Source organism: Melanostigma gelatinosum, assembly GCF_949748355.1.
Source record: "Melanostigma gelatinosum genome assembly, chromosome: 3".
In the NCBI taxonomy this organism is placed as follows: Eukaryota; Metazoa; Chordata; class Actinopteri; order Perciformes; family Zoarcidae; genus Melanostigma; species Melanostigma gelatinosum.
In genome coordinates, this window is record NC_136636.1 from 8,480,761 (window position 1) to 8,504,088 (window position 23,328).

General features: G+C 44.7%; 1 protein-coding gene across 3 annotated transcripts in view; it reads left to right on the top strand.

The window, feature by feature from the left end:
• The first annotated feature begins 702 nt into the window (after positions 1-702).
• Positions 703-23,328, top strand: part of adamts9 (ADAM metallopeptidase with thrombospondin type 1 motif, 9) — a 41,686-nt gene continuing 19,060 nt past the window's right edge. For all 3 annotated transcript variants that reach the window (XM_079265368.1, XM_079265369.1, XM_079265370.1), the window contains exons 1-26: positions 703-920; positions 1,233-1,624; positions 3,164-3,326; positions 5,299-5,633; positions 6,315-6,398; positions 6,504-6,628; positions 6,897-6,937; positions 7,079-7,184; positions 8,239-8,385; positions 9,126-9,267; positions 9,739-9,843; positions 10,738-10,883; positions 11,244-11,425; positions 11,569-11,705; positions 12,555-12,672; positions 12,805-12,900; positions 13,914-14,080; positions 14,330-14,459; positions 16,070-16,196; positions 16,309-16,519; positions 16,645-16,809; positions 17,665-17,826; positions 19,010-19,129; positions 20,471-20,578; positions 20,661-20,828; positions 22,018-22,266. In XM_079265368.1, coding sequence (XP_079121494.1) covers positions 824-920; positions 1,233-1,624; positions 3,164-3,326; positions 5,299-5,633; positions 6,315-6,398; positions 6,504-6,628; positions 6,897-6,937; positions 7,079-7,184; positions 8,239-8,385; positions 9,126-9,267; positions 9,739-9,843; positions 10,738-10,883; positions 11,244-11,425; positions 11,569-11,705; positions 12,555-12,672; positions 12,805-12,900; positions 13,914-14,080; positions 14,330-14,459; positions 16,070-16,196; positions 16,309-16,519; positions 16,645-16,809; positions 17,665-17,826; positions 19,010-19,129; positions 20,471-20,578; positions 20,661-20,828; positions 22,018-22,266 — 4,023 coding nt within the window. In that variant the 5' untranslated portion in view covers positions 703-823. The remainder of the gene's footprint in view (positions 921-1,232; positions 1,625-3,163; positions 3,327-5,298; positions 5,634-6,314; positions 6,399-6,503; positions 6,629-6,896; positions 6,938-7,078; positions 7,185-8,238; positions 8,386-9,125; positions 9,268-9,738; positions 9,844-10,737; positions 10,884-11,243; positions 11,426-11,568; positions 11,706-12,554; positions 12,673-12,804; positions 12,901-13,913; positions 14,081-14,329; positions 14,460-16,069; positions 16,197-16,308; positions 16,520-16,644; positions 16,810-17,664; positions 17,827-19,009; positions 19,130-20,470; positions 20,579-20,660; positions 20,829-22,017; positions 22,267-23,328) is intronic.

The window sequence follows — 23,328 nt, forward strand, 5'->3', positions numbered from 1 at the left end:
GATGTAATGGTGACACTGTTACTAAACTATCTCAAACTTATTTCTGGCATTTCTGTCCTGTTACTTATCGGATGACATATGCAGTGATGCCAATATATCTGTGATGAGCTCATATGCTTATGTCTAGCCGAAAAAAACATCATGAACAGTTAGCAGAACAAGTTTTGTGTTCTGTCATATAGCTGTGTGTGTATATATGGGGGGGTTCGCATGAATGGGGCAGGAGGCAGACTGGATGCTCCAGTCTTTGATCCTCCACAAAACAAAGGCGCCTACAAAGACAGCACACATTTGCAATTGAATCACCCCACACATGTATGCACTTCATTAAGCCAGTTAATTGAGTTGCTTTATGGTCACTGGGGGCCCTGAGCAAGGCTCCTATAGGCTGGTTTTAACTTCCAATTGGATGCAACAGCCCAAAAAGTATCAAACAATCCAGTCACTGAACATATCACATCATCTATCTATGTGACCACTTTGGTCACTACAGTGTGTAACGGGAGTGGCTTCACTGCAGCACCAGTGTACCTTGGCTGGCTGATCCCGCCCCTATAGCTGGTGCACGGCTTGCAGCTGAGCCCATCGCAGTTGACTGTGTGAGCAGCCCACCCCTCTGCAGTATGCACGTTCGCCAGGGAATGCGCGAAGCGCTCACGTCCCAGCAGTGTACTTCACCGGCCAGAGACCATCTACTAAAGAGTCGAGGATAATAAAATTGGATGTGGCAGGCGGACCGGAGGCGGAAAGCCCGGAGTGACTGGAGGAATACAGTATTACGACAGGAATACAGGCTGCCGCTCTCCTCTGAACGTGGACAATCATGCATGTGCTCTTCTGGGGCTTGGGGTTCCTACTATTCCCTGATTTCTTGAATGTAGTCGCATCTACGGGGAAGTTGCTTTTGAATTCAAGCACAGGTAAAGTATGGCGCTCTGACGAACCCCCGCATTTTCCCTCATGGAGTTACTTTCTAACACTGAGTGCAGAGAATGAATGAGTTTTGAACGAAGCCAAGCACATGACTTGCAGCGCTTTCTAGAGAACTGAAGTTCACTGAATGCCTGCCATTTGCTTGCAATGCTGTAAAAACAACAGATTTTTCCAAAAAAAAAGTCCAATACATTCGATATGTTGATCACGATCTATCTATTAACACATCTGGGCTCTGTGATTTGTACTGATGCTGATCCTTAATTGCGTTGCTTTCCCCCTGCCTTTACTTCCCCCAGTAAAACAGGAGATCGGCTCTTATGAGATTGTAACACCAGTGCGAGTGAATGAAGCTGGTGACAAGTTTCCAACCAGTGTGCACTTTAAGAGGAAAAGACGAAGTTTGGACGAGAGCGCCGGGAATACTACGGATCACTGGGCCTCGCCAAATATCCACTACAGGATATCTGCTTTCGGACAGCATTACCACCTCAACCTCACGCTGGAATCTGGATTTATCGCACCTCTCTACACTGTGGCAGTGCTCGGAGTGCCCCGAGGAGATAACGTAACGGATTTTGCAACAGATGGGGAGGAGGAGGAGGACACGGAGTTCAGGCACTGCTTCTACAAAGGACTTGTAAATGCACAAGCGGAACACGCCGCGGTCATCAGTTTGTGCTCCGGACTGGTGAGTTGTTTTACGCACGGTTAGATTCGTCGTGCATGTGATGACTTTACCACCGGGTGTTTTACTGTTCCACCATGGGTATTTCGAGGCAATTGTTGCCGATACAAGACTTGTAAAGCTGCCTCGCCATTGCCTCAAAAAAAAAGTAAACACATCGCCAGTGCAAACTGTGATGTGCAAATATCGAACGTAAGCATCTCTGTATGTCTGTATTTCGGAAATAATTGAATGTTGCTCATATCCCAGTAACAATGAAATGAAGTTGAAGCTGATTTAAAACTCATTAGGAAAAAGTACTTTGAGCCTGTATGACTTGTTAAGCTTATATTTGTAGTTGTTTATTTCTGGGGCACTCTGCTCTGCATCTTCCATGGCTGTCTCTGGTCTCCCGGTTGTCGGTGACGTCTTTACGCACGCTAGTAGAGCGGGAGTACGGGTGGTACCGACGTCATCATAAATTGGTCCCTCTCCCAGGCATGTGTTTTGGAGTGGAGCAAAAGTACATCCTGCATTCAAACATAAAAGCCACAGTGAAGTCATAGTTATGAGTGAAGATTAAGAAGGGGTCAATTTCCTCCCAAATGACAAATCAAATCAATAAAAAATGCTCTGAGCTTTACATTTATGTATTTCGATATTTATATTTTAGATCCCTGAAGGGACATTTGTTTTAAAACAGGTGATACTGCTGATGGCCATCAGTTCTGTACAATCTAAAATAATGTGAGTTGTTTTCTTGCAAGGGAACTTGGAGGGAGATTCTCTCTTTCCTTGCCAGCTCCCCGGGTCACTCAAAGTGCAGGTCCTAGTGGAGTAATGGAAATAGTGTCTTGCAGTGTCTTTGCTTAAGAACAATCCTCCCTGCTACATGTACAAGCAGGATCATTTCATGGTTTTATACATTTTTGTCATACTTTATTATCAGTGATTACAAATATGAGTTGTGGCAAATGTAATTGCGCAACACTTGCATCAGCTGCCGTGCTCATTCTCCACAGCCGACGACCAACAAGCTCAATGTGCTTGGGTTGGCATGTACCTTATCTGGAACATCATAGACCTCCAAGTTAGGCAGTCACACTAATTGGCCATGTGAAATACATATAACAAGGCTTTCAGCAAGCTTGCCAAGAACACACAATCTCACTGCTTTGCTGATAGGCATCACAGGTCTCACTATTATGCATTTACTCCTGTTTTGAGAACATTCTTACATGCGTGCAAATTCACTTATTTCACCTTTTTATGAAAGCATTGCTTACTTTCTCTAATGAATCGTAAACGAGTCACATTCCACTGTTGCTTGCCATACATACAGTATTTTCTAAGTGAAACATACATTGCAATCCAAGTTTAGTGGCAGCTCGCTGATTTGCAAAAATATCCTTGAACCATATACTCCCCTTGGTCCTCTCTGTAGATTCAGCAAGTTCTCCCCATGTTTGCGTATGTTGTTGCTGTGGAGGAATGAGCGTTTACAGAAAATGGATGGATGGAGACTAACTGGGATGCTTCTTTTTTTTTCCCTCTGCCATCCAGCTTGGCACTTTCAGGTCTCCAGAAGGGGAGCATTTTGTGGAGCCCCTTCACAGCTCTCAAGGAGAACACTATGAAGAGGAACACACAAAACCTCATATTGTATACAGGAAGCGTGCATCCAAGAAACAGACATCTGAGGAGAACTCTGCTTGTGACACTTCAGGTATGGTGTATTACATGATGGGTACTCATGCATGCAATTTACACAGACAAGGTCGTCACAAATTTGCACATTCTAGACAACACAAACACCCTTTAACTGTAATGCCGCTACGCATTAGCGAACAAACATGCATAATGCACAGCTACTGTAGGTGCAACTTGCGTTGATTCAGACCTGGCCAATCAGCTGACTTGAATATCTTCTCCAGTCAACCTTCACGCAGTGTCCCCTCTTTAGTTGACCAGCACACGACTGCTCCTGAGCATGGACCTCCCAAGGGCTGTATGTAAAACAGTGTGTATGTGGCCGGTTCATGTGCTTGCGAGTGTTTTCACCGGATACCTTTCGATTGCAAGTATAAGTTTCCATTTGTTATGTCTGCATGCGCATGCATTATGTGACCCTTTTTAATTGGTTCCCACAGACGTAAGCAGACATAATCATTCCGGTGCCCCCCAAAGTCTCTGCAATCAGTTGTAACAGGAACTGATTATGTAACAGCAACTGAGATTATTGAGCTATTACTGTTGTAGCATGGCACGGTAGAATCACACGTAGCTGATCTGGTGAAAACGAGGGAAAGCTTTGAGTGCGTCTGTTTATTGAGGTCGATTTTTGAAAGGCAAAGATTAAAAAGAAGAAAATGGCTCTGCAGAGCGGGATAACGATAATGATAACAATAATGCTATCTATTGTGATATGACAATACAATATCAGTCTGTCATTTGCACATTTCCTCATGAGTAGACGACAAATAGAAGTGTACGATGCAATTTCAGTGAAAGTGTGGTGTGAATCTGTGTCGGCGGCCATATCGTGTCTTAGCCTGCACGGTGGAGCGCCGACAGCTGCAGCACAGTTGTGAGCAAGCTTTCCAACTCTCGCACAGGAAAAGTCATTTGGAAGTTCACCCTGGTATCATTCTATCTCACATTACTGGCTTCACTTCCTGTTGACTCTTGTACTTCCTCTTCCTCTTTGATAAGAGAGTTGAGCAGACCCGCTGCCTTCAATGTGCAGTGTAAATTGTCCGGTCGGAAAGCCATGCCGCTTGAAACTGTTAAATGATCGAACAAAACTAAAATAAATCTGGAGAGATTTGCTCTTTGTGCTGGACGTCTTTCTGCAGACGTTTGGTTTCACTGTGTATGTAAATGGTTGTGTGTGTGTGTGTGTGTGTGTTCTTGTGCTTTGTATTTTTGGTTCGTTCTCTAATACAATATTTGTGTGATATCTTCGGCTGGAGGAGCATACATTTGACCAAGAGCTATTTTCATCCTTAGACAAAGTTCCATTGTTACCCCAGAAGTGTTGAAGAAGATCACATTTTAGTTTTTGTTTTATTCATGAAATCATGTGCACTGAAAGCCGATCCGCTAATATGATGTGCTGCAGCTCACTGTTATTTAGGTGTTGGTGCATTGCTGGTGGTCCAGAAAGGGGGATCTGCATGTGATGGGAAAACAAAAAAAGACTGGCATTCAGCAGTTTTGTTGCCGTGTCATGATTCAAATCAGAATGAATTCACAACAGCGTTAAGAGTTTTTGCTGCCAAGTTGTTGAACTGTCTTCTTTTGGTGTTTGCACTGCAGTATGCGCTCCCTTTCTTCTTATGGCTGGGTGCCAGGTTTACCTAGTCTGAACTCTTTGCCCTTTTCTCTCCCCTCTTCTGAAAGAGGGAGAGAGAAAAAAAGGCATTCCAGGCAGTGTTCATTTGTCAACCCACTCTTTTGAGCAACAATAAACAAAAGAGAGAAAGAGGCAGCAACATATTTGAACAATACCAACTACCAGACCGCCATTTTACCTCATTTATCTCCACCTTTAAAGACATAAACCAGCACTCCAGCCTAACCGTAAACACATGGAGTCATACCTTGTCTGTTTTTCTGACTGAATGTATTTCCCATTATCCCTCCATCTTTGTATATTCACACATGCTTCATTCCTCCTGGCCTCTCTCTCTCTCTAGGACACAGATATAAGAGACACAAGCTGAAGAAAAGGCCAGTGGCTGGGTTGACCACCGTCTCCAATGCAGCCCCGGTGGTCAGCGCTGGTATATTCAATGACGTGGAGTCACTGAGTGCCGGCCTGGCCAGCGGTGCTTCTTTGCTCAGATCGGAGAGCGGCAGTGCCGGCACCAGACCGTCAAATGATAGCAGCGGCGACTCAGGACCTCACAGGAGATCAAAGCGCTTCCTCTCCTACCCGCGCTTCGTTGAAGTCATGCTGGTGGCCGACAACAAAATGGTGGAGCATCACGGCAGCAACCTGCAGCACTACATACTCACATTAATGTCCATAGTAAGTTCTGCTATGTCTCCATGGCTGCTCGTAGAGAATGTTTGCACGGTGGAGGTGGTTGGCTGGGACACGGAAGTTGTTTATGTGTCTGTATACTGTGCACATGTATGGCCAGAAAGTAGCTACACGTGCGGATATTTGTGTACGAAATGTATGTACCTGTTCGGCAAGTCAGTCAGTCGGCCCTTGGAGGGGGGCCATGGGAGGGGAAAGGGCAGCCTAGGGCAGGGGCAAACATCACTTTCAAACGGTCACGGGGAAGAGAGGGCAGCTTGAGGTAGAGCCTGCCTGACAGTTTGATGAATGTTAAAAATAAGCTCAGGTATGTCACATAGACCGCATACTCTCGGCCACTTCAAATACCAACTTCCGCAGGCGTCTGGGGCCGACAGTCCGCAGGGGGAGGCTGAGTTGACCTATATTCTGTTCTTGGCAAAGCTGGTCTTCTCCACAGGGGCTCAGGCCATTATCAACTTGATCTTCCGATCAAACTAATTTCCCAGTGCTTGCTCGAAACTACAGGAGGGTAGCCCATGATAGAGCTACCAGTAAATGAACATCTCACCTGGGTTAAGTTAATGAGGGTATTGTAACGGTATTAATCCTAATAATAAAACTGGTCATATCTTGAAAATGTTTTTATTGACCGGATTGAGCTGATGTTTTGTCTCCTTTATTCAGGTCTCTTCCATCTACAAAGACCCCAGCATTGGCAATCTGATTAACATTGTGATTGTAAAGTTGGTCATGATAAACAACGAGCTGGTAAGACCGCTAAATTAGTATTAATCTCCAAACACTTACAAGTATATGGTGTACTACTTCTCAAGGAAATGATACCTCTGATTTTTCGTCATTGTATGTTCTCAGGATGGTCCAGTCATTTCATTCAATGCACAGACCACTTTAAAGAACTTCTGCATTTGGCAGCAGAGCCAGAACATCCTGGATGATAACCACCAATCCCATCACGACACTGCCATCCTGATCACCAGGTGCAAAAAAACAAACACGCTATCATATTTATTTGAACAGGTTTTTAGGTCTTTCAAACAACCAAATGCCCCATGAATCAAACAGCATTGTAACAAGTAGAAATCTGCTTCCTCAAAGCCAGAGATCAAATGGGTCCCAGATGCCCGATGAATAGAACTGCTGTTTAAAAATGTACTGAAACAAGGAGGACCCGATCAAGGTTGGGGAATTGTCCGTCTTTTGTACCGTGCCACTGACCTCGACCCATTGTCTGTGTCTTCACCACAGGCAGGACATCTGTAGAGCAAGGGATAAGTGTGACACCTTAGGTGAGTGGTTTAGTTTCGTTTTTTTTTTAATGTGCTGATAGGCTCACGGCCATGAAATCATTTCTACTGTACTTCACGGTGTCGTTGGCTGGCATGACCATGAAGGAAAAACTGAAAACGGAAGTCTGTCTTGTTGTTAAGGACTTGCAGAGTTGGGGACGGTGTGTGATCCATACAGGAGTTGCAGTATCAGCGAGGACAATGGACTCAGCACTGCATTCACCATCGCCCATGAACTTGGCCATGTGTAAGCACAGCGTGTTTCCACTGATTGTTTTCCTCGAGCACTGTCATCCCTCCGAGTTAATGAAAGGTTTGGCTTCAGTAAGATGTTGGTCGAACTTCAAAAGTCTTTCTAGGAATCCACATGCATGCCTTACCAGCAGATGGGGATCAAGGAATCTTGCATATATGGACAACATCTTACAATTGGTGCTTTGGTGTGTTTCTGATCATATCCCCTCATTTTTTGCCTGCCTTTTATTCTGACAAGAAAGAGAAAAAATCGTCTGTAAATTGGATTCCCCGACTTTAAGTCATACCTGCCCTTCAGCAAACTCTGTTGTCAAACGTCCTGAGTCAGCCAGATCTGGGGGGTGGCTGGGTTAGCCTCCTAGAGTGGAGACTGTTACGGACCTTAACGGCCCTCGGCATCTCTAACAAATGCTCCCTCTAACCACGAAACAAAAGGTGGGATTGTTCAATTCCACGTTTATCCGCATCAAGCGGTGACAACATGCTTGTCGACCGCTGAGCCCCAGAGCTCAGTGTTATTTGGTACCTGTCAGGTGGGGAGCTGAGTAGCTCGGAGGGAGGGCTGTGGGCAGTGTGCTGCTGTACCTGGCCACCACCAACGGGGATCATATTTGTTCTCCCTGCAGGAGCTCGATTGCTTCTCTTATACTCACTGTGCCTCTGCCATGTCTGTCGCCCAGTGTTCATATCGTTCGATTTACTGGTTTACTTCCAAACTCCCCACCAGCACGAAATACAAACGCTCTGTGTTATATTCAGCTGCTGCTGTGAATAGGTTCCCCAAAGCCAATATCACTGTGACATCGCTAATATAGAATCCATGTTTACATTTAAAACATGTGTGCGAACAAATGAAAAACACAAAAAAAGTCAAAGTCCCAGTCAGGAGCAACATAGAGACGTTCATCAGCATTAAACTGGCTTTCTTAGCATTTCTCCGAGCCAAACAGTGGTCTTACAGAGCTCTGCATCTGCATGATGTAAAATCAAATATTGTAAAATGTTTTATGATGTTTGAACATGTGTTTCCCTTTTCTCTCTGCCAGGTTCAACATGCCTCATGATGACAGTAACAAGTGTAAGGAAGATGGCGTTAAGATTCAGCAGCATGTGATGGCTCCCACACTCAACTACAACACCAACCCTTGGATGTGGTCCAAGTGTAGCAGGAAGTACATCACAGAGTTCCTTGAGTATGTCATACTCTTTTCTTCAGGATTGTTCCAAACATGCACAGGGATTAGATTCGGTACATGTTGTTTTTCTACTGACTCTGAACTACTCAAACAGGACATGCAAAGTTCTACTTGCGAGAAGAAATTGTTGTATTTTTTTAATTCATTTTTTATTATAAAGCTCTGACCAAATACTCTTTAAAGATACTGTATTTATAAACGGTATCACAGAGATTTCACAACATTTTTACCTGAAACACACACACACACACACACAATATACACAGAGTGCAGTGTATTGCATGCGGTATGGAAGTTTTTTTTCACTTTTGGCAGCAACAGCCAAATTTCTCGACTAAAATGCAAATAAACTGTCATAATATTTCAGGGTTGCTGCAGCCTCTAGTCTCTTCTCTTCCAAAGGCTCCTCAGCTTTCTGAGTAAGACCAGGGAACTCCTAGGAAAGAGTAAATGCGGTTGTGTCTGGCAACTCTCCAAAATCCCTTTCCATACCCCCAACTATTCAAAGTTCTCTCTGCATCCCCAACTCTTGAGATCCCAACCACTTTCTACATATTGACTGAATATGAACAGAAACCATGTCGAGATACTGAGCAAGTTGTGTGTACAGTAGTGGTTCTTTATACAGTATATGTATGTACAAAATGACTGGCTGTACTGAGTGTGTTTTCTGTCTGTTTGTGTCTTTTGTTTTTCCCTTTTTTCTTTTAAGTCATTTCATTTTTATTTCTCAATAGCACAGGATATGGTGAGTGCTTACTCGACGAGCCTGCTTCGAGGCCGTACAGTCTCTCGCAGCAGCTGGCTGGACGGATATACAGTGTCAATAAACAGTGTGAATTGATATTTGGGCAGGGAACGCAGGTGTGCCCTTATATGGTGAGTGGAGTCGGCGTGCAAATATAAACATGTTGCACATGTGGTGTCTCTGAGGGGAAGCCTCTTGTGTTCTGATCATGTGCTGCAGATGTTTGCAGCTGAACTTGAATCATGTTGAGTTGTATTCAACAGTATGCTGATTGCTCTTTCTGAGATACAAGCAAACGAAACCAAACGGGATATCTCACCACTTATGAATTCTGTTAATAACTCCTTAAAACACCAATATGAGGAAAGGTGGAATCAGGCTTGAATCATCACATCAAACCATCCAGATACGATTTATGTGTCTTGTTGAATTTAAAATGAATACCGCAGAAATGTTTCCATAATAGTTGTGACACCCTGAGGCTAAGAAACACCTGGTAAATGAGATGGCTGATGCATTCAACTGGCATGTTTTACAATGTGCGATAAATCTGTTTCTGTGAAGATATTCAAGAATGTATTTTCTGTGTGTGTGTTTCTCAGACCCAGTGTCGGAGGTTGTGGTGCACCAGCCTCGAGGGAGCCCAGCGGGGCTGCAGGACCCAGCACATGCCGTGGGCAGATGGCACCGACTGCTCTCCTGGGAAGGTAAGTGTCGTGTGGAAATGTCAGGAGCAAGATGTAAGAAATTCAACTGCCTTTTTAATCAAGCAAAAGTTTGGGGTGAGCGATGGGATTGACACATTTTTGTATACATATTACGTTGTGGTTTAACACACGTGGTTCTCTTTTATGACGTGACAATCCTCACAGCATTTCCTTTTGTTTTTTCCAGTGACACATGACTATAAAATGGTTGACAGGCGTTTTTTAATTTAGAGTGCAAAATGATAAAAGAAAACATGTTGTCAAACACTTGAAAAAACAAATGTACTTGCCATAGACACACATGTTAACGCTAGTAATTGAACATGACTGGCACGTAAGTAGGTGGCGTGAAGTTGTAAATGATGGAGGACTGTCTTAGTTTTTAATTCGGACTTTCTTACGAACCCCTCGCTTCCTGCCGCTACGGTTGAGAGAACATGAAAGCGACACATTTACGCCAACCTTTCATCCCATGTCATGCAGTACACCAGACTACACACTTAAGATGGAGACTGTTTGTTGCACAGTGTAAGATTATCCTCCTGTTATGAGCTGAGACATATTTATTGACTATGTGCGTGTCGTTTTCTTGTCTTCTGTCCAGCCAGACCCTGCCGTGAAATGTCTCTTTCAGTTCTTGTTCTTTCCATTTGCGTTGCTGTGTAATTCCTCCCAGATCAGCATCAAAGCGCGGGAGAGAAGATAGATGTGTTGCCAGTTCCATGGATGACATTTCATGTGCTCACTCTTGTCTGTCTCTCTCCCTTTTTGACTCTTTCTCTGTCTTGCTCTTATTTTTCCTTCGCTGGTTTACCTCCTCCTCTCCCCCTGCTTCTATTCTTGCTCGCTTAATTCATCCGACTTCTATTTTTTCTCGTTTCTCTCTCATTGCAGCACTGCAAACACGGCGTGTGTACAGCAAAAGAGCATGACGCCATACCTGTGGAGGGGGCTTGGGGAGTATGGAGCCCTTTTGGTACCTGTTCGCGGACATGCGGCGGGGGCATCAAGATCGCCGTGCGCGAATGCAACCGACCCGTGTGAGCACTCCTTCTCTTTGTAGTCACGCATGCCTAGTGGACCTTGTCTCCATCGCAGCTGCCAAAGCCAGTGTTCCATAGATCAATCCTCCTCAAGGGAATTCTTTTCATAGCGTGTGTTCATCAAGAAATGCCCTCTGATGGCAGAGCTTACAGGGTTGTTTGGGATTCGGGCATGATGAGAATGAGTTTGAACCTGAAAACGATGCCAATGGCATCGTCAGGGTATGTGATGGTGAGCAACATGTTGAAAAGGAGAATGGAAAAATGTTTGAATTTGTGGGGGGGGGGGGAAATGCTTACTAAAGCATGAACTTAAAACAAAGATTGGTCCATTCACTTCCTCAATTTTGCTTCCAGGCCCAGGAACGGAGGAATGTATTGTGTGGGTCGCCGAATGAAGTTTCGTTCCTGTAATTCTGAGCCCTGCTCCAAGCAGAAGAAGGACTTCAGGGAGGAGCAATGTGCGGCTTTCGATGGCAGGCACTTCAACATCAACGGTCTACCTCCGAATGTCCGCTGGGTGCCCAAGTACAGCGGAAGTGAGAATACTTTCATTTTTTCAGTCACTGGCATCCTGCTTGCTCTTTTTGTCAACTTTGTTTCACTGGTGCATAATAGACACAATGTAAGTTTGCCATTGACGTATATTAAGTGTTTATCTCTGTCTTGCTTCCTTTGTCAGTTCTGATGAAGGACAGGTGTAAGTTGTTCTGCAGGGTGGCGGGCAGCACAGCCTACTATCAGCTCAGGGACAGGGTCACTGATGGCACGCCGTGCGGACCCGATACCAACGACATCTGTGTCCAGGGCCTGTGCAGGGTGAGGTCCCGAACGCTTAGTAACTTAACAACACTCAGCTGCATGGTACAATGACATATGAACATCTAACACAACTATCGGTGACCATTCTTGCACATTTACCGTATGCAGTGGATATAATTCTTTCCATATCTTTGCAGCAAATATTTTCAAAAAGCATCTCGGTCCTTTGCCGAACCACTGTGTTTATTGCCACCTGTGACAGATAGAGTTTGTCGTTAAAGGCTTGATTACTAACACACCATACACATCAATGTGCTTTTGGAAAGAAGCAGTGGGTTGGTCTGTGTACGCGCTAAACCACACACAGTGTTTGGTTAGATTGTGGTTCAGGAAGTTGCCTTCCTGGCCTTGGCAAGTGGATTTTGATGCTATGGAACATAAGCTCAGCTCTTCATCCTTTTTATAGAAAATCCAAAATGTATCTTGCAAAAACCAAGGACAAGCAGAGCTCATGCCATTTCTAGTGTGGTGTTTGAAAGTACATTTATTACAGATGGGTGTCAGCAATATAGCTATAACTCAATAACTTCATATGTAACTAATTTAAGGGTCACTGGGTTTGATTTGCTCTTTCATGATCAGTATTTCATCAAGAAATAGAGAAACAATGGCCAAGCTGAAGTCTATTAATTATGTTAATATTGTAGTGTTGAACTTTTGCCAATCAACTGGAATTAAAGAGAAAGTTGTCATATGATACCCCTTTATCCTCCATCTGATCTTCTCTCCTGCTCTTCAACCTTCCCCTCTTTTTGTCCCTTTCCTACGAGCACCATTGATATGACTCCTGGCACTTTCTCATTTCATCTTTCATAAATTCCTCCCTTCTTCCTTTTCACTGAGCAGCAAGCGGGCTGTGACCATGTATTGAACTCTAAAGCCAGGAGGGACAAGTGTGGCGTGTGCGGAGGTGACAACTCTTCCTGCAAAACTGTAGCAGGCACCTTCAACATCGTCCACTATGGTGAGCTATAGCCTCTTTTATTACACCATCATTTCACCTCCGGCAAGTTTAAAAGACAGCAGCTCTTGTTATATTGCTTTAAAACATTTTTTACATGTACTTAGTTTGAGTTAATACTTATGCTATTTGCAGGCTATAATGAAGTGGTGCGAATACCCAGTGGTGCTACAAATATAGATGTGCGTCAACACAGCTACTCAGGGAAACCAGAGGATGACAACTACCTCGGTAAGACATCCAACGTTTTCAGCAAAAGAAACCACTTTCGTTGTGTTTCCCACATTTCCATGAATGTTGTCTCCAGCCATTTCTAAAGCAATGTGCGGTTGAACGCCTGCATGTTCAGCTTTTAGTGTAAAGTCGTGTCCTGTAAACCCGTTGGAGTTGGCATATAGCGTGCATGCTAACACGTCAATAAGACAGAACTAGCTTTCTAGCAAGGTCAGTTGGTTTCGTTGGGATTGTTTTGTGTGTGTGTGCGCGTTCGAAGTTGCGTGTTTTCTTTGGTTCTGTAAATGTATGTCTCTCTGTACCTGTTGTCTGTCTGTCAGGATATGGCTGCTTTGTCAGCCATTAACATGTCTTGTTGGCAAGAGCATGCAAATACTGGAGCTCAGATTGCCCTCTGGGCTACCATTCCATTCAGGTCAATTCAGGTGTGTGTGTGTATATGTCAGTGCATATTGCAGTTTTCTTTTATTCCGTGTGTGTGTGTGTGTGTGTATTTATATGTGTTTGTGTATGGGCACATTCATTAAGGGCCCAAAGTGGAGATGATTTTGCCGGAATGAGGGCCGCTCTCCACAGTCATATTAGTGTCATGTGTGAAATGACGAGGAAAGTAAAGGCAGGAAATTAGCTCCATAATCGCATTAGGGTGAATGAGTGCAGCAGACTGGCCATTGAACTGAACAGGATGCCCATGGATGGGACCTCTCCAGGAACAGAGGATTATATTACCCCAATAAGACTTAACTGCTGCCTGCTGCATGTGCCTTACTGTAAATGAAAACGCTAAGCTGCCGCGTCACGTAAAAACACAAGCTGTTGTTTTCTTTACTTTAGCTCGTTAGTGTCACGAGAACCATAATTCTCACAAAACATTTTACATTTCTTCAGTTTCTTCTGCGGTTTTTGTGCCAATCATGCAAAGATAATTCGGTTTTGCCTCAAATGCTGCTCAATCTGGCTCTCTGTCACAGTGGCATCAAGCACAGTAAGTGTTTTTTCTCTCTCTGCAGCCATATCAAATAGCCGTGGAGAGTTCCTGCTTAATGGAGAGTTTGTGGTCAGTATGTTCAAAAGGGAAATCAAAGTAGGAAATGTCGTCATTGAATACAGTGGCTCTGACAATGTCATTGAGAGGATCAACTGCACTGACCGCATCGAGGAGGAGACCATTGTCCAGGTAAATTGTCCTTATCCTGTTATCTTGGTAAGCCATGCAGGAGATGTAGAGCGAAACTGATGTAGAAGCAGTGGCATGAGTACAGTTTATGCAGGAACTTAAACACTTTTACAGGCTTGACCTCCAAAATGATTACTTCTACTTTGGAAGATGTGCACAATCTATGATGATTCACAGATAGATTATGTGATAACATGTAATAATCTTACTGTATTTTAATGCATGTCACATTGCCTGCGTTTTACTCAGGTGCTGTCTGTGGGAAACCTTTACAACCCAGATGTCAGATACTCCTTTAACATCCCAATAGAAGACAAACCTCAGCAGTTCTTCTGGGATGTGTATGGGCCCTGGCAGGAGTGCAGCCGTCTGTGCCAAGGTGAGGGGGAGGCACAAGGGGTTGGCACAGTGAGATGATGGGAGTGGTCAAAGATAAATGGTGTGGTGAGAGTAAAGATGAGATGCAACAAAGAGGGGAGACGTGGGAACCACTAAGCCAGAGGCGTAGGAGAGGTAGAGATTGTCTGGCTAAACTTGACAACTCCATGCTATAGACATATATGTTCGGAGCAAGTGATTAAAGTCAGATTACCTTCTTTGAAATGACCCTGGATGTGTCAAGAGTGTGTCGGCGTGCAGAGGCGGATCGCAGGTAAACTCGAAAACCTGTTATGTGTTATGACTCGAACACTTTGTCTGAGAATTTCTTTCTCCACTTTTTGACACTGCCTTGATTGAACAACCAACGGTAAATTCCAAAGAGAAACCAAGGAGTTCACACAGCTGGAAAAACGGCTAACACGTAATGCCCTCTGCACCTTTTTTGATTTTCCGATTTATCCGGCTTTCCTGGCAGTCTGCAGGCACACAGAGCTCTCATCGCACTGAGCTGCAAAACTTGGTAACATGAGGTACTGATGGAGAATCTATTTCCTGCAGCCACATGAGGTTTAAATCTCTCTCCCCATGCACAGTTGGTGCTCTTTGATTCAGTGCAGCGATGTCAACACAAGAGCCAAGGTGAAGCACACTGCTGCTGGTAGTCGTTGCAACCCTATGATGGTCTGTATTGCACTTGAGCAAGCTGTTGCGACGACTCAGACAGCCACATGCAGGATCATACAGAAGCTGAGGTCAGGCAGTGGAAGGTAGCGGAGTTTTAGTTGAGGATGAAACTATGAAACCCTAGATTGCAACTCTTAGTCATTCCTTTTTGCATATTCCTCTGTGTCTTTCTCATCAAAGAACAACATACAAAGGGGGCAAAATAAGCCTCAATATAAAACAACAAATACTGTTATGAGTGCAGCATTTCCATGTTTGCTTGGTGCTTAAAGGGAAAATTCAGCCCCTTTTAATGTGGATGCCCAATCAGTGTTGATGGTGCAACGAAGCAATACATTCCTCAGTGCCTGCTATATTGACCGAGAAAGATTTGTCTTGCTTGCAGAGCTGTACCTGCTGTACCTGCAGTACCTGCATGTACACCAGGATGCATTAAGTGCAAACCACTGTTGCCCAGCCAAAACATAGTGTAGCCAAGTTGCACCTATACTTATGCGGGTAATGAAATAAAAACACGGAGGCTCCATAGTCCCAACCAGCGTCAACCAAGGCTGCAACAACTCTTAATTATTTTCCACATTGTCGACATTTTATTTACACAATGGAACTTTCTCTCAGCGGCATCGAGCGCGCGGGCCCCCGTGCTGGGGATTTAAGCTGAAGTAGTTTGTAGTTCTTCCTTGCCTCCAGCTACATCACTGGATGCAGGAAGTACAACTGATTTTGCAGCAGGAGAGCTTCGCTTTCTCTGTCTAAACAGCATGCACTTTGGAATTTATTGCCTAAATCGACTACATTCACCATCAACACTGATTGGACATCCACATTAAAAAAAGTGACACATTTCTCTTTTAAGAATTATAAGAGAAACTTTATACATTTTGAATTGACCTGCTGTAAACGTGCGTCATTATTTCGTCACAGGAGAGCGCAAACAGAAGATTCTCTGTAGCAGAGAGTCAGACAGGGTGGTGGTGTCAGACCAGAGGTGTCACGGTACAGCTAGACCCGCTGTCATCACCGAGTCCTGTAACACCGAATGTGAACTCAGGTTTGTATTACCAACCGGCCTTAAGTGGCTTTTATGAACCATTCGATCATTATTTTGTCACTTGTTCATCAACGAATACTGACAAGGATGTTCTCCATCGCCCTTGATGCAGGTGGCATGTGGCTCGTAAGAGCGAGTGCTCAGCTCAGTGCGGCCTGGGATATCGTACCCTGGAAATATACTGTGCCAAAATCAGCCGTGCAGATGGTAAAACCCAGAAGGTTGACGACCGCTACTGTAGCGGCCAGCGCAAGCCTGATGACAAGGAAGGATGCCATGGAGACTGTAACCCGGGTGGCTGGGAGTACTCTCCTTGGTCAGAGGTAAGATTGTCGTAGGAAGCGTGGGGGTTTTGTGTGCGTGAGCATAATCCAGATGTTTGTCAAAGTTTATCATGGGTTGTGTGTGTGTATGTGTTTACGCTAAGTTCAAACGTTTTGTACCGCAGTGCTCCAAAAGCTGTGGTGGGGGCACCCGCCGCCGAGGGGCAGTGTGTCGAAAGGCAGCCGAGGCTGGCGGCGATGACGGCAAATGCAGTCAAAGGGACAAGACGACGGTCCAGCCCTGCAATGAATTCCTCTGTCCACAATGGAAGACTGGCGAGTGGTCTGAGGTCAGTTCAGCTCTTATTCTGTTTGCCCTTAGAAGAAGGTCTGGTCACATTGAGTAGATTGAGGCGATGATGGCATATTAACGGCAGGGTTGATGTTCTCAATCAAATCCTCTGACGAAATAAAAGTGTAAAATCGGCATCTGTGGCTGAGGCTGGACTGGAACAGGCTTGTGTAATCATATCATTCGGCCCAGGTGTAATGATTGGTCTTTTGACCTGCCTGCCTGTGCTTATTCTGCACTCATTGATCTTCAGCTCAGTCTTCCACAAGCTGCTAGCTTGACAGCTGTGAGTATCTTGAGAGGAAGAATGTCATTTGTGAGTTTCTGTCAAGGCATACTGTTTCATAAGGCCTGTGCGTATACATTTGTCGTGAGGAAGAATTCACGGGGTCCATGAAGCTGTGTTCAGTCGATATAAAGAGAAACAGGGTAAATACTGTCGTTTTCAGCCAGCAGTGATTTGGGTCAAATGTAAATTCCCAGTGCTGATTGTGCATGTCTCAGCTTTGGCAGAGTTACTTCCCTCCTTCCACTGTAGTGAGTGTTGGGAAATCACTGATTGCAGGGTAAGATTGTACTTAACCGCTGTACAGTTTACACATTGCAGAGCAAGGAGCTTGCAAAGCTTTGGGTCGCATTCCAGGAAATACAAACACCTACACTGCACTGTTTACACATGCACTGTACTCACACATACATAGACACTCTGGCAATCCTGCGTTCCACACCACCAACTGCTCTTCCTCTGTCATGAACTGAGTTCCAGCAGGCTCAGCGACTGGTAACGACCACTGTCCACTGTTATAAAGTGCATACATATCTAGCTCTACAACTTGAAATATTTTCCTTTCAGTGCCTTGTGACGTGCGGGAAAGGCTATAAGCACCGTCAGACGTGGTGTCAGTTTGGTGAGGATCATTTAGATGACCGCTTTTGTGGCTCATCTAAGCCGGAGTCGGTGCAGACGTGCCAGCAGCAGGAGTGTGCCTCTTGGCAGGTCGGACCTTGGGGACAGGTGAGTGTTAACAGTGGTGTTACTGTTTTTTGTCCAAGGATGTCAAAAGATTGATCATCAAAGATGGTATGTGCTGATGCAGGGCTACAACTGATGGACACATCCAGGGGTATACCTCCTTAATGTGTCACGTTAGATAATTCAATTTGTATTCCAGAACAGGTGATACAGCAGATCACTCTGTTTGGCCTATGATTGTGATTTGTACTGTAAGTCTTAAAGATAAATTCGGTGTTCTTTCCCAAGATTGGCCCATTGACCTCATGAAACATAATAATCTGAATGTGGTACATCTGTGCTCGATATGTTTTTTTTCCAAGGCAATGAAGATGCTATTCCAGATATCCTGATCCACAGTTCATATATAGGTAACATAGAAGTCTAATCAGTTGACGAGAAGCACCACAGAGGCTGACGTTAACTGTTACTGTTGCTTCTCTGGCGAGTTCTCCCCAGATGTAAACCAAGGGGAAGACGTGGATAAGCTAAGCTCATCATATAGCACTGTACCCTTTCTCTCGCCTGTTTAGACACAGAGCACATCCTGCCAAGATAAATATACAGAAGCTACGGTTGATGTGGGTTGGCGCGTACTTCTACAAAAGCGTTATATATGGTAATGCACACAGGGTATAATGTCTGTGTTTGCAGGCTCATTCTCATTTGTGTGTGTGCACATTGAACTGAACACCCAAATATGTGAGATATTTGCGTGCCCCCCCAGCGGAGGATGTGCGCACGTTAAGGTATATTTGAAGTTGTTTAATGGAGCGTTGTCAAATGGTAGTTGAAGGTGCCGCCACACAAGTTTGACCCTGTTTCATTGGAGGCAGTGAGGCAGAAGAGAGTGGGGTAGGACCCTATCTGACTTGGCTACAGTGGAAAAAAGACACGTGCAATGTATATTAGCAAAGGTTCCTTGTGTATTTGATCTTTGAAACTTATCTGGTTGAAACTTGGATTCAAGGATGTTTGTCAGGGAAGTGGAGGGGGGAAATAGTTTTTTTCTTTTATTTGCTTAGCCTGGTTTACGGTTCTTTTTTATTTGTTTGTGTGTGGGAGTGTTTTGCCTCAGTTGAACTGTCAGATCTTTGCTTGCCTTCGTCGTCCATTTCTCCTTTTTCTATTTGGCTCACTCTTGCTAATGTTCCCCCACCCTCTTTTTTTCACTCCTTGAACCCAGTGCACTACCTCATGTGGGCCAGGCTACCAGATGCGAGCTGTGAAGTGTGTAGTTGGCTCTTATGGTGCTGTCATGGATGACACTGATTGTAATGCTGCCACCCGACCCACTGACACCCAGGTAAGGAGGTCATTACCTTCCTTCTTTCCTTGCAGCTTTCTTTTACTTCTCACAACTGCACACAATCTGTTTCTCTTCCTCGCTGTGCGAGCGACAGTTGTTCCACGGTTGAGTGTCAAACTGACTCATACTGTGAGGAGAGAAGGAAGAAAGTCAACACGCACAAACACACACATTTCATTTCCACCTGGTCTCAATAAAGCGATGTTGTCTGATCTAGTCCAGAGGCAAAGACAGAGGGGGAGGTTATACAGGCCTCACTATCCCCAAATAGAGACACACAACTCTCAGACAATATCCCCAGAAGAAAGCCAAATTGTTTCAGGACAGTGTTATTCTTCAGAATACTCGTATCTTCACGATTTAAGTGACATTAAAGTCACTACCCACTGGCAATGCATGCAGAGAAAGAGCTCAGGTTAACATGTGGAATTGCTTTTGTTGTCTAAATCTGTTTGTGCGTCTCTTTAAGTGCTCCCCACGCACAAAAAGACACGGAAACACCAAAAGAAACCTATTTTGAGCTGAATTAGAGTTTTGTTTGGTCAGCGTGGGGCGTAAACCCATGTCAGAGGGCTGAGCATGCAGGCTCAGTATGGGGGCCCCCCCCCCTGTAGTCGCAGCGGCTCTTAATTCCGGTGCCTGGGCCGACAGAGCCAGTGACCCTGAAGCAGTCGCCCAAACTCGTTGTGATTCTAACCAGCCAGCCATGCTTTTTCTGCTTTCACATAAATTGGATACAGGCTGATATATAATAGCATATCATTTATAAAAGCCCTAAAGCGGTAATATAGACACATACACACAAACTCACTTGATCACTCCAAATCATATTTGATCAGTTTATAATTGTAGATTGTGAGTGTGACAGGAAGTGTGCGTAGAGCTACTTTAAGCGCTGCCATGAGGACTGTTTGTCTACGTCAGGAGGAGCAGTGCGGAATGTGGAGCCTGCTCAGGGTCTGTGCAACCTGACTAAGGCCCTCATTCCTGGAGATTTGGGGTCAGAGGGCACCCTGAATACCGCTCCACTATGACCTGTTATGACAGGGATCAGGGCTTTATGCTGAGTGGCTTACTGCCACAATCCATAGTTTTAACTGACAGGGCGGACCCTGTTAATGTTGTTTTGTTAAGGTGAGAGGAAAGGGTTGATGGGAAACACAACTACTCTCAAACGTAGAGCTGAAGGAAGACTGTTAATTCATGACTGTTCCATCCCATGTCAGAGGAGCTATCTCTGATATTCATGGTATTTTGTGGTCGGGGACAGATGTTGTTACAGTATATTCACTTTGTTAATCACTGCATGAATGGGTGTATGTGTCCCCCCTTCCACAGGACTGTGAACTGGCCCAGTGTCCCAGCAGCCACCCTGTTCCCCCAGGGACTAAAGTCCCTTCCCACCAGGCCCACAAAACCCAGTGGAGGTTTGGTTCTTGGACCCAGGTTGGTGGTTCTGTCATAAATCTTCAATTTCGTTCTTTTTGTTGGTTTCCAGCTTCTTAAACCTTTCTCCTCTCCACAACAGTGTAGTGCCAGCTGTGGCAAAGGGACACACATGCGCTACGTGAGTTGTCGTGACAACCAGGGTGGTGTGGCAGAGGAGGCGGCGTGCGCCCACCTACCGAAACCCCCTGCCAGAGAAGTGTGCTCAGTAGTGGCATGTGGACAGTGGAAGGTGCTGGAATGGACAGTGGTAAGAAAACCAACTGTCGTCATTTATTCAGTTCTATCTTATAGTTATAGTTATAGAGTATCTCAAAATCACAATCACATGTTCAATCACAAAACATTTCCTGCCAGATCTGCATATTGTTCCACTGACAAGCAGCCCTGTTGATTAACCTAAATTGTGTGCTGTCATCATTGCCATCCAGATGTTTTTTCCTCCTGTTTCAATGTATTTTTTCAACCACACTGACAATCAGTGTCTGCACACGCTATGTAGATGTTTGTGTGAGCAAAGATGTGGAGACAGGGCGGCAGCTGTAAGTGTGTATCCTAGATAAGGTGTGAGAGAGAGAGAGAGAGAGAGAGAGAGAGAGAGAGAGAGAGAGATGAGAGAGAGAGAGAGAGAGAGAGAGAGAGAGAGAGAGAGAGAGAGAGAGAGAGAGAGAGAGAGAGAGAGAGAGAGAGAGAGAGAGAGAGAGAGAGAGAGAGAGACGGACGTTTCTGGAGCTGGGAGAGAACTAAGGGGCTGCAATGAGGGGATCCTGTCTTCTTTACAGATGTTTCTCATCAGAGTCCGAGAGTGATGCAGTAGAGCCAGACTGTAGGTCTGGAAATAGTTCATCCCCTGGCCAAAATAATATTTCAGAGGCCTAGCCCAGCCACAGTCACACTAGATTTACCAACCCAACGCAAAGTAGCCTTATTCGTCCTGCAGTGATAGAACGCTCCAATATGACAGTTGTGACATTGTTCTTAGAGCATGTACAGCCTACAGGATATTATCCAACATCTCCATTTAGTGTCACATCATTTGCATCGACCTACTGTATGTAAAGCCTTCTTACGTTGTCTAAAATCATGTGAAATCCATAACATTGAGACAGAGCAGTATAAACCTCTGGACAGTGTAATCCCAGGCGAGGTTTTAAAGTAGACAGCTGTTGCATAAGTATAACAGATCACTTTATGCAAGACAGAAAGTGGACTATGCAAGGGAGGAGCGGAGTGAGACGCCATTAGTGCTTGGCAGAAGCTCTGCCTTGTGTTATTTTCCTTAAAAGAAACATATGCGTGCACTTGGGTCTTTTAAGGAGAAACTGCATTGTCAGCCAGAGCCGTGTCCATTCGCTACATGCCATGTTTAACTGGAATGAGAGCCGTGTCGGCATCTCTTTATTCACTGTATGTGTGTGTGTGTGTGTGTGTGTTTTTAGTGCTCAGTTACCTGTGGCCAGGGAAAGACGACGCGGCAGGTACTGTGCGTCACCTACAGTGACCAAGAACTGAATGCTAATGAGTGTGACCCAGACGATCGTCCTTCCACAGAGCAGGACTGTGCTATGTCTCAATGCCCGTCCCGCTCCAGTCAATCCCAACCTTTCCCGTCCTTACCAAATGGCAGCACCAGGAATAACCTGCCCGGCAGCCAATCCCACCAGTGGCGGACTGGACCCTGGGGCGCGGTGAGGCATCTTACACACAGCAGCATTGCATTTCTGGGGGCTGACATCTAAAATGTTGTGCTTCGTCTTGTTCAACCGAACCCTCAGCCGAAACAATCGACGTCCAGAGAAGATTTTAGCAAGTGGGGAAATGAGACATGTAGAAGTCGGGAATCTACCCAGAAGGAATAGTTAGATTTTTTTGGGGAAATGCGTTGATTGACTTTGTTCACTTTTATTATTATTAGTCTAACTTTTAAAAAAAACAAATAAAGTATTTTTTTACTTTTTTTTACTTTTTTTTTTTTTTTTGCTGGCGGATTCGCGGGCCACATAAATTGACGTGGCGGGCCAGGAGTTTGAGACCCCTGCATAACATAGTTTGAATCCTGGCTGAACCCCAAATTGCACCAGAAGCTGTGGCTCTGGTGCATGAATGTGTGTTCACGATTAGTCCTGATGGGCAGCCGGCACCTTGACTAGTAGCCCCTGCCATGTGTGTGTTCGTTTACCATTGCCAATTTCTAATAAGAGTTTGTCAACTGGTTATGTACTCCCTATCATGAGTTTTGTAACCTGATGCAGACTTTTACAAAACCTGACCCTCATGTCGTGAGGTTCAGTTCTTCAGGGCCTGCTCTCTTTTTAAGACAAGGCCTTAGCCATTGTGATGTAACGCCAAAAGATATCGTGATCCAAGAGCCACAGGCTGGCCCCCCAATGGATCGCTTTCTTTCTATTGTTTTTTGTTTTTTTTAAACTGTGTTGGTGATAATCTCCATCCAAAAATAAGTGATTGAAGCTATTTCTGGTGACTCTTCCTGCCTCTGTCCTGAGCATAAAGCAGTAGACACGTTCAGTCATTTGACATGAGATGTAGCTAAGGCCTTTTCTTAATTTTTGTGAGAGTGGGGGCTTTGTGTACCCACAATATATGCCTCGTAGTGCACAATGATTTGTGACGTGTGCTGTTTGCAATTAACAAACTAGCGATTTTTTATGTCGTCAAAGACACATTCATTTAAAGCTTTGCAGCTGGATCTTTCACTTTAGTGTGTGTTTGTATGTCATCATGTCTGAATG